The 10398-nt window shown below is 45.5% G+C and overlaps 1 protein-coding gene across 1 annotated transcript in view; it reads left to right on the top strand.

The window, feature by feature from the left end:
- Nucleotides 1–498: 498 nt before the first annotated feature.
- CABLES1 (Cdk5 and Abl enzyme substrate 1) overlaps nucleotides 499–10398 on the top strand; it is a 58132-nt gene continuing 48232 nt past the window's right edge. The window contains exon 1 of the mRNA XM_060775167.2: nucleotides 499–2761. Coding sequence (XP_060631150.2) covers nucleotides 2067–2761 — 695 coding nt within the window. The 5' untranslated portion in view covers nucleotides 499–2066. The remainder of the gene's footprint in view (nucleotides 2762–10398) is intronic.

Below are 10398 nucleotides of genomic sequence, written 5' to 3'. Positions count from 1 at the left end.
GCAAAGCCTTTAGTGGAGCTATATACTCTCCAAAACAAAAGGAACTGAATAGCCACCAAGTTCTAGATAGGAGAGGGGATTAACTGCTACCCCAAACTGTAGGATTGTTTTGGTGCAACCTTAACTTGAGCTGAACTTGAGTCCTGAGACCACAAACAGGAAAATCTGCGTGGCAAAGAAGGAGAGGAAAAGGAGGAAGTAGAAGAAGAGGAAGGAGAGGAAGTAGTGGAAAGAAGAACCCTTTCTTAGCACATTGTTGTGGTGAAGGGATCCAAAAACACTCTGAGGCTTCTAGCAATCCTAGTGTTTCTTTTCCTTTTTAAAAACATATATAACCTCCTCAAGAAAACCATGTGCTGTGAGGAGAAGCTCCCCACAGACTCCACCTTCCTCGGCTCCCCTCCCATTGAAACCCATAGGAGGAGAAGGAGGAAGGAGGGAAAAGAAGAAGAAGAAGCGCATGTTTGTGTGTGTGACAAAAAAAGGCGGAACGGGCTTCTTTAAAAACCAAGCTTCCTCCTCTTTCTCCTTCCTCCTCCTCCTCCTCTTCTTGCTGACTGGCTTTGGGAGCTTTTGTTTTTTTTTCTCCCACGTGACCGTGGTGTTGTTGTGGCTGCTGCTGCTGCTGCTACTGCTGCCCCTCGGCGCGAGGGCACCTCTTGAGGAGGAGGAGGAGGAAGAAAAGAAAAAAGAGAGAGGAAGGAAGGAGGGAAGGAAGGAGGAGGAGAAGAAGGAAGAGGAGGAGAAGGAGAAGAGGAAGGGATTGCTGAGGGCGCTGCAGAGAAGCAGCTCTGGGGGAGAGAAAAGGCAGGCAGCTCTGAGGAAGGCAGGCAGGCTGCTCTGAGGGAAAAAGGAGACAATTCTGAGAGGGAGAAGCAGATAGTTTTGAGGTGAAAGGGAGACAAATCTGAAGGGGGAAAGCATAGTTGTGAGGTAAAAAAGGAGGCAGTTCTGGGGAGGGGGGGAAGCGGACAGTTTTGAGGGGGAAAGGAGACAATTCTGAGGGGGAAAGCTTAGTCTTGAGATAAAAAGGAGGCAATTCTGGGGGGGGGACACATAGTTTTGAGGTAAAAAAGAGACAATTCTGAGGGCGAGGGAAAAGCAGATAGTTGTGAGGTTAAAAAAAGACAATTCTGAGGGGGGGAAAGCATAGCTTTAAGGTAAAAAGAAGACAGTTCTGAGAGGAGAAAGCATAGTTTTGAGGTAAAAAAAAGGAGACAATTCTGAGCGGGAGAAAGCAGATAGTTGAGAGGTAAAAAAGGAGACAATTCTGAGGGGGGGGGAAGCTTAGTTTTGATGGAAAAGGAGACAATTCTAAGGGGGGAAAGGCAGGCAGCTCTGATGGGAAAAGGAGACAATTCTGAGGGAGAAAAAGCAGATAGTTTTGAGGGGAAAAGAAGACAATTCTGAGGGGGGGAAACAACGTTTTGAGGTGAAAAGAAGGAAATTCTGAGGGAGGAAGCGTCGCTTTGAGGTAAAAGGCAATTCTGAGGGGGGGGGCAGATACTTTTGAGGAAGAATGAGGCAATTCTGAGGGGAGAAAGCGGATAGTTTTGAGGTGGAAAGGAGACAATTCTGAGGGGAAAACATAGTTCTGAGGGGAAAAGATAGATAGTTTGGAGGTAAAAAAGGAGACAATTCTGAGGCGGGAAAGCAAATCGTTCTGAGGGGAAAAGGTAGATAGTTTGGAGGTTTAAAAGCCAGGCAGTTATGAGAGAAAATGCAGACAGATCTGAGGGGAAAGGTGGACAGTTCTGAGGAGGAAAGGCAGGCACTTCTTCTGAGGGAGAAGGGAAACCATTCTGAGGGGAAAGGTAAACAGTTCTGAGGGAGAAAGGGAGACATTTCTGAGGGGGAAAGGGAGACAGTTATGAGGGGGAAAGGTAGATAATTCTGAGGGAGAAAGGCAACCCTTCTGAAGAGAAAGGCAACCAGCTCTGAGGGGAAAGGCAGCCAGTTTTGGGGGAACCATGTGGCCTGAGCCCCGAGCCCGGTCGACGCTTCGGGGCTTCCAGGCGGGGTTTTAGCATTCCCGGCGCATTCCTTCCTTCCTCCTCCTCAGGACCATGGCAATGGCGGCGGCTCCTCCGGCCTTGGCTCCCCGCAGCAGCCCCGGGAGCAGAAGCAGCGGGAGCGGGAGCAGCCCCGGGACGCTGGGCGCCTCTTGCCCGAGGAGGAAGGCTCCTCCTCCTCCGCCGCCGCCGCGCATGGACCCCCGCCGCAGGCAAGCCGCGCTCTCCTTCCTCACCAACATCTCCCTGGATGGGCGGCCCGCGCTGCAGGACGACGACGAGGGCGGCGGGGAAGGAGGCAGCGGGGACGGCTCCGTGTTGTTGGCCAGCAGGGCCCCCCTGGGCTCCGCCACCAGGACGCGGCTCGGCTCCGGCGCTTTCCAGTCGCCTCAGCAGCATCACGGGGCTCCCAACGCCCCCTCCTCCGCCTGCCTCCGGTTCGCGATGAGTCCCTTCGGGGCCTCCCGGAGCGAGGAAGGCGACGACGAGGAGGAGGAGGACGAGGAGGAGGAAGGCGAGGAAGACGCCTTCGCCAGCCCGCAGGGGGCCTCGGGCAGCAGCAGCACCGGCGTCGTCGGAGGGGCCCCGCGGGGCCGGCTCGGCTCCTTCACTCAGGGAATCCTGCCCCTCTCCGCCTTCGCCCGCGCCGCCGCCCCGCCGCAGGGCTTCCACGCCTGCTGCGCCCTCGAGCAAGCCGGGCCCGTCGCACCCGCCGCCGCCGCCGCCGCCTTCGAGCTGCAGAGGTCCCGGTAAGAAGGCCCTCGCTTCCTCCCCCCTCAGCCAGGCCTGCGCTTCCAGGGGGGCCGTGCCCAGAATCACTCTGCACATGCTCAGGGGGATCGAGGGAAGTGGGAGAGGGTCTGAGGTTTGTACAAGGCAACACTCCTTGTCTTCATATCCCCTGCACTGGCCCAGAATCACTCTGCACATGCTCAGGGGGATTGAGGGAAGTTGAAGAGGGTCTGAGGTTTATACAAGGCAACACCTCTTGCCTTCATAACCCCTGCACTGGCCCAGAACCACTCTGCACATGCTCAGGAGGCTTGAGGGAAGTGGGAGAGGGTCTGAGATTTATACAAGGCAGCACTCCTTATCTTCATAATCCCTGCAAGGTAACACCCCTTGCCTCCATAATTTCTACAGTGGCCCAGAATCATTCTGCACATGCTCAGGAGGCTTGAGGGAACTGGGAGAGGGTCTGAGGTTTATACAAGGCAACACCCATACCTTCATAATTCCTCTACTGGCCCAGAATCACTCTGCACAGGCTCAGGGGGATTGAGGGAAGTTGAAGAGGGTCTGAGGTTTATGCAAGGCAACACCCCTTGCCTTCATAATCCCTGCACTAGCCCAGAATCACTCTGCACATGCTCAGGGGGCTTGAGGGAAGAGGGAGAGGGCCTGGGATTTATACAAGGCAAGACCCCCTTGCCCATAATCACTCCACACATGATCAGGGGACGTGAAGGAAGCACCTGGGTTTTATGCAGGACTTCTCAGGCAGAGACCCCTTGCCACCCGAACCCCTTCACTGGTCCAGAATCACTCTGCACATGCTCAGAGGGCTTGAGCAAAGTGGGAGAGGGTCAAAGGTTTATACAAAGTAACACCCATTGCCTTCATAATCCCTTCACTTGCCCAGAATCACTCTGCACATGCTCAAGGGGATTGAGGGTAGTGGGAGATGGTCTGTGGTTTATACAATAAGCCTTTTGCCTTCATATTCCATACACTAGCCCAGAATCACTCTGCACATGCTCAGGGGATGTGAAGGAAGTGCCCGGGGTTTATGCAGAACTTCTCAGGCAGAGACCCCTTGCCTTCATAATCCCTGCACTGGTCCAGAATCACTCTGCCCATGCACAGGGGCCTTTAGGGAGTGGGGAGGGTCTGGGGTTTTATGCAGGACTTTTCAGGTAGAGACCCCTTGTCTTCCAAATCCTTGCACTGGTCCAGAATAATTCTGCACGTGCTCAGGAAGTCTGAGGCATAGAATAATAGATTCATAAAGTTGGGAGAGACCTCCTGGGCCATCCAGTCCAACCCCCAGCCAAGAGGCAGTGGTAGAGGGTTCAGGACCTTGCACTGGATGGCTGTTGTGATCTCCTCCACTGCTGTGATTTTATGGGGTTTATGCAGACCCTCATAGGCAAAGGGCAATTGCCTTCATTATCCCTGCTCTTGTCTAGAATCACTCTGCATGTGCTCAGGGACCTTTAGGGAGTGGGGGAGGGTCTGGGGTTTATGCAGGACTTCTCAGGCAGAGACCCCTTGCACTCGTCCAGAATCGCTCTGCGCAGACTCAGGGGACTTGAGGAAAGTGGGAGAGCATTTTGAGTTTATACAAGGCAAGATGTCTTGCCTTCATAATCCCTGCACTGGCCCAGAATCACTCTGCACCTGCTCAGGGGACTTGAAAGAAGTGGGAGGAGATCTGGGGTTTATACAAGGCAAGAGCCCCTGAGTCTCTGCACAGACTCAGGGGATTTGAGGGAAGTGGGAGAGGGTTTGGAGTTTGTACAAGGCAAGACCTCTTGCCTTCATAATCCCTGCACTGGTCCAGAATCACTCTGTCCATGCTCAGGGGCCTGTAGGGGAATGGGGAGGGTCTGGGGTTTATGCAGGACTTCTCAGGCAGAGACCCCATGCCTTCCGAATCCTTGCACTGGTCTAGAATCACTCTACCCATGCTCAAGGGCCTTCAGGGAGTGGGGAGGGTCCTGGGGGTTTATGCAGGACTTTGCAGGTAGAGACCCCTTGCCTTCCAAATCCCTGCACCAGTCCAGAATCGCCAGGGGACTTAAGTGAAGTGAGAGAGGGCCTGGGGTTTATACAAGGCAAGAGCCCTTGCCTTCATAATCCCTGCACTGTCTAGAATCATTCTACACAGAGGAAGTGGGGGAAGTTCTGGGGTTTATGCAGGACTTCTCAGACAGAGACCCCCCCTGCCTTCCAATCTCGTTTGTGGCCTAGAATCACTCTGCACATGCTCAAGGGGCTTGGGGAAGTGGGGAAATGTCTGTTGTTTAAGCAGTGGCCCTTTCCTTCAGAATTCCTGCAAGTGGTCCAGATCACTCTGCCTATGAAGACTAGCGGAAGTTGTGTATGTTTAACTTGGAGAAAAGAAGGCTGAGATATTTAGATGAGATAGCTACATTTAAACATCTGAAAGGTTGCAACTTGCTTTGTAGTGTGACAGAGTCTCCTTCTCTTATGGTCTTTAAACACAGGCTGGAGATCCATTTCTCAAGAGTGCTTTGGACTGGATGGCCCCTGTGGCCTCTCCCAACTCTGTGGTTCTGTACACACCCTCAGAAGCGTTTGGGGTCTATTGGGAAGACTCACAGGCCTAGCACCTTTTTCTGTGAGATCTAAATATCTTTTTTTTAAAAAAATTAAGGATGTATGGGCAACTGCATATATCCAGCTGCATGGGTTACCTGAATTCTAAGGCTGGATCTGCACTGCCTTATAATGCAGATTAACTGTATTAAACTGGATTGTATGGCAGTGTAGATCCAGCCTTAGTGTTATAGTCCAATAAGGTAAAGTACTGTACTCCTTTTGTGTCTAATTCCAACATGGGCAGAATCCAACATCCATCATGGGCAGTTTCACCAGTCATACTGGTTAGCCAAGCCTAAACGTTGTGGTTCATTCAGTAAAGTAACTTATTCTACTTTCTGAAGAGAAGACAGAGAGAACAGAATCTGATTTCTTGCAATGTAGATATTATGGCGGTTCCAGCAACTAATACACAATCTGTACTTTGTATATGTCAGGAAAACAATAATCATATCTCAAAATAATCAATAATCATATCTCAAAAAACCAGTTGGAATTTGTTCCTGAGATCTATGTACCTTTCTCTTAATTCAGTAAGAAATAAGTTAGCAGCCTGATGCTATGTAGATATAGGTGTGTCAAATCTATGGACAAAGATATGTACTGACTGAGAGGAGGGGACAGAATAATCACCTCACCAACTGTACAGGATCGGAGATGAGAAACAAATGAGCGCAGGTTGATTCTGTGCCAACACAATGTATTGGTTGTGAAATTATAACAGGATTCAAGACTACATGTGGAAGTTTACAACTCAGCTCAAAGGTGAATGTGTGTTGGGGGGGGGCAAGGGGAGGTCACACTGTACATTTCTTTATGTTACTTAAGAATCAGCAGGGTTTAGCAGAGAGTTACAAATCTAAATTGTACTCAGAAATGATGGATAAAGAGATTAGGAGAGCAAATGCTCAAAATAACAGAGCAGAGGCTAGTAATTATTTATTAACACCATTTAATGAAAAGGCTGTATTTACAGTACAGTTGGTGAGGTGATTTTCTGTCCCCGCCTCTCAGTCACTGCATATCTTTGCCCACAGGTTTGGCACTGAATTAAGAGAAATATACTTCAATCTCAGGGACTCGGCAATGCAAATCTGAACTCGTTTCGTGAGATATTGTTTCCTGGCATGTACAATGTGTAGTACATCAAGTACTACTTGCTGGAAGCTCTATAACATACTGGTATACATTTATTTCTTTTGTTTATAGTTGTCCTTCCTCCCCAAATACAAATAACAATGGAAATAACCAGGTTTTTTTTTTAAAAAAAACTAAATTGTGCTATCTGTATTGAAATGTAACACAAAAGCAAGCAAATTTAAAATGTTAGTAAGCAAAGACAATGAGCACCCAGCCAGTTAGAGTCCTTTCTAGAACTTTATTTCATGAGAACTATCTTCACACAGTGACGTAATAAAGGCTAAGTCATAATATTTCTTTGAACTATAGTACTGTAATGCTTTACACTTTGGGCAAAATTTTGAGGTTGATAGAGACCACTATTTGCATATGTTTGATCTTTTAATCTGCATTTTAATGGGATATATCCAATTTCCATTTTAGTTCTTTGATTATTGTTCTAAATCATTTTCAAATGAATGCTACTTGAATTCTGTACACACTTTGCTGAGAAGAAGTACTCTTGAACACAGCAGTATTTAATTCTGAGGAGGAATAGATTATAGTGCACTGTTAGCCAAATCAAAACTGCTGGAAGGATTGAGGAGGAGATGTAATCATCACTCCTTCAAAGGAAAAAAAGACAGATCTGTTTAGGAAAAGCACCTGGATTTAAATGTTCCTGTTGGAAATATAAAATTTATGATTGGCTTAGTTTTCTTTTTGTTTGGAGGAATAAATATGCACCCACTTTTAAATAAATAATTTGGGAGATATTTTTTCTTCAACCAAGATAGCATCTTTTTGTATGCCTCTATTTTTAAAAAGAACATAGAAGCAGGAAGTAGATGCCCAAGATTACCAGCACCATGTCATAATCTGAATATTAGACTGGGACTCCTGGAAACCAGAGTTTAAATTTCTCCTCACCCATGTAAGCCCATTGGGTGAACAAGGGCAAGTCACACTCTCTCAGTCTCAGAAGGGAGTGGCAAATCTCTGAATAAATCTTGACAGGTAGACCCTAGGATATAACTGCCACAAGTTGGAGTCTCCTCGAAAGCAGGTAACAACAATTGTGAAAGTGCCATCCCATATATCCTACTTCCTGTCAGTTTTTTCTACAATTATTGTACAAAGAAGCAACAAGATGATTCTGTGTCTCAAATGGTCCCTACCTTTCTTTTGTGTTCAAGAATGTGGCTTTTGATGACAGACAGATAACTTTCCATAGGACAAAACAAGAGACCATGCTGTTCAGAATTTGTATGTTCAAAGAGAATCCCAAGATCTTCAGTGTGTTCTCTTCTCTTTGCCATTCTAATATCACTGAACAAACTGTCAGATTGAATTTTAGCATATTAAATCAGCTTCTGTAAATTCCTGTTCTTTCAATGTGCTTCTCATTAAAAAAGATTTTAGAAAAATAATTAGTAGTATCTCTGCCGTGTTCAGGTGGTAAAACTAATAGACTGCCATCCAAAGTAACTTGTATAGTTTTTTGTTTTAATTGTGATCTGCCCCAGAATTCGAGATCTTAATCTCTTAATTTATTATCTGGTGTTGTCATGCATTACTCATGAGCTAAGGCATCACCCCATTGCTCTTGTTCTGCTGTTTTTCTGTGCTGATCTCTGTTTAATGGGAAGCTGCTGCAGCCTGTTTGTTTAAAGTGTGAGCATTGTGTTTACTCATTTAAAAGATCAAAAAATGCTGTCTTGTAGGCAAGGAATTAATGAATAAATAACAACCTTTAAGTGACAATCATCCACAGACAGCTGGTTATTTAAGGGAACTTCTCCCCTGAAATGCTTTGAATGTCATTAGACCCTCACAAATATAATTAACAGAAGAGTGAGCATTTGGCAGCCTCAGGGCCATTTAGCCATTATGGTAGAAATCATATGATTCTTTCTAGGTCTATGATAATTGTCTAGTTGACCAGAGAACCGAGTATTGAAAGGCAAACCAACTTCAGTTGGTTCCAGTTCATTTTGAACTTACACTTACTGATGTAAGGCAGGAGTGAGAATCATCTGGTGCCTAATATATTGTTGGACTGCAACTGCCATCATTCATAACTACATTGACTATGAGAGTTAGGGTTACTGGGACTTACCTTTCAATACTATCTGGAGAGGGGCATATGACTGCAACCCCATATGTGCAGCCAGAGAATGGCAAGTCATTACCTTCTTGCTTTGTAGCATGATGTTCACTGACTCCTGTGAAGGTGAATTAAAAATGCTTTTTTCATACCTGAGAAAACATGTCTCTAGAAATTTCTAGGTCTTCCACCATGACTCTATGGTCAGCTCTTGCTGGAAGCTGAACATAGAATTGCTCTGTAGGACCTGGAGGTTCCTAGAGAAGTGTCCTCTCCAGAAATCTCTAGTTTCTCCAGCATGACCTGGGGAAGTTACTTGAGTCACACTGAAGGACCTAAAGATTCCCAGAGAAACAATTTTAATCATAAGTAACCAAATCCCCAAAAGTCAAAACTGCAAATGTGGAGGGATGACCATAATGTGTTTGTATACAGATACAGTTTTGATGGATTCTGTCATTGACACAGTGGTCATGCTTTTAATTGATTAATCTTTCACAGTAAATGTAAGTCTTCATCATCAAAACAAAAAGTTGTGGCAAACAGCATTGCAATAGGTTCGTCTTTTGTGATAAGAATACGCTTGTCTGTTGCTTGTCTTTTCATGTTCTCAGTGTAGAGTGTGGACTGGGGAACAGGGTAATATGATATGTAGTAGTTCTAATTTCATTAAAATATACAACCTGGTGGCAGGACAAAGCGCCTGCCTGGAAGGGCCCTGAGAAGCTGGATCTACACTGCCCTATATCTCAGGATCTGATCCCAAATTATCTGCTTTGAACTGGATTATATGAGTCTACATTGGCAAATAATCTGGGAGAAGCAGATAATCTGGGATCAGATCCTGAGATATAGGTCAGTGTAGATCCAGCCTGAAATCAGAGAGAATATGTAGTTAACAGTAGCCTTGCAAATGATGTTTGTGAGGTCATACTTCTAAAATGCCTTCCTTAAACTAGCAAACTTGTGGAAATATACATTGCATTGAACAAACTGATTAAGCAGGTTGTTGCTGTGCAATTCCAGACATTCATGGATAATACCAATTATTTCCGCCCCATTTCAAATGTTTCATATCTGGGTTTGGCACTGCTTGTCACCAAATTATTTAGAGAATGCCAGATTAGGGAAGGTTGGATCACATATGATATCAAAGGTGAAAAAGTCTTTATTATTATTTTATTTACTTAATTTCTACCCCGCCTTTCTCGACCCCGGAGGGGACTCAAGGTGGCTTTACAGATCTGGCAAAAAGTTAATGCCACATAAATAAACAATAAAACATATCTCAACAAAATATAAAACAATCTAAACATATAAGCAATTAAAATACATATCAATCAATCAGATTAAAAACCATCTCAAATGCCAAGTCATGATCTATTGTGCCTCCAACCCCAAAGTGTTCACCTATAGGTGCATGCATAAGCAAAATACACACATGCTTCATTTTGGGCCAATCAAATCCTCAAATACAGTTTGACCTTCTGTATCCACAGACTTTTCATGGATTCAACAATATGTGGCTTTAAAATATTCCCTAACTGACGGAAAAAATCAAAAAGCAAACCTTGATTTTGCCATTTTCTATAAGAGACACTATTCATTACACCAGTGTATATAATGAGACTTCAGCAGCCACAGATTTTGATATCCATGGGAGTTCCTAGAAGCAAACTCTAGTGACTACCAAGTCCCACTGTACACCCCAAACACCAAGTAAGTTGTCTTCTATGTACCTTATTTTCTTAATTAAATTGTATTAAGAAAAACAGCATTGGACTTTTTCTATCCCAATCTTGTTGTAAACCAATT

This window comes from Anolis sagrei, chromosome 4 (genome assembly GCF_037176765.1).
Source record: "Anolis sagrei isolate rAnoSag1 chromosome 4, rAnoSag1.mat, whole genome shotgun sequence".
NCBI classification, from domain to species: Eukaryota; Metazoa; Chordata; class Lepidosauria; order Squamata; family Dactyloidae; genus Anolis; species Anolis sagrei.
The sequence above is the reverse complement of the archived record's forward strand: the minus strand, read 5'-3'. Positions and strand labels throughout refer to the sequence as shown.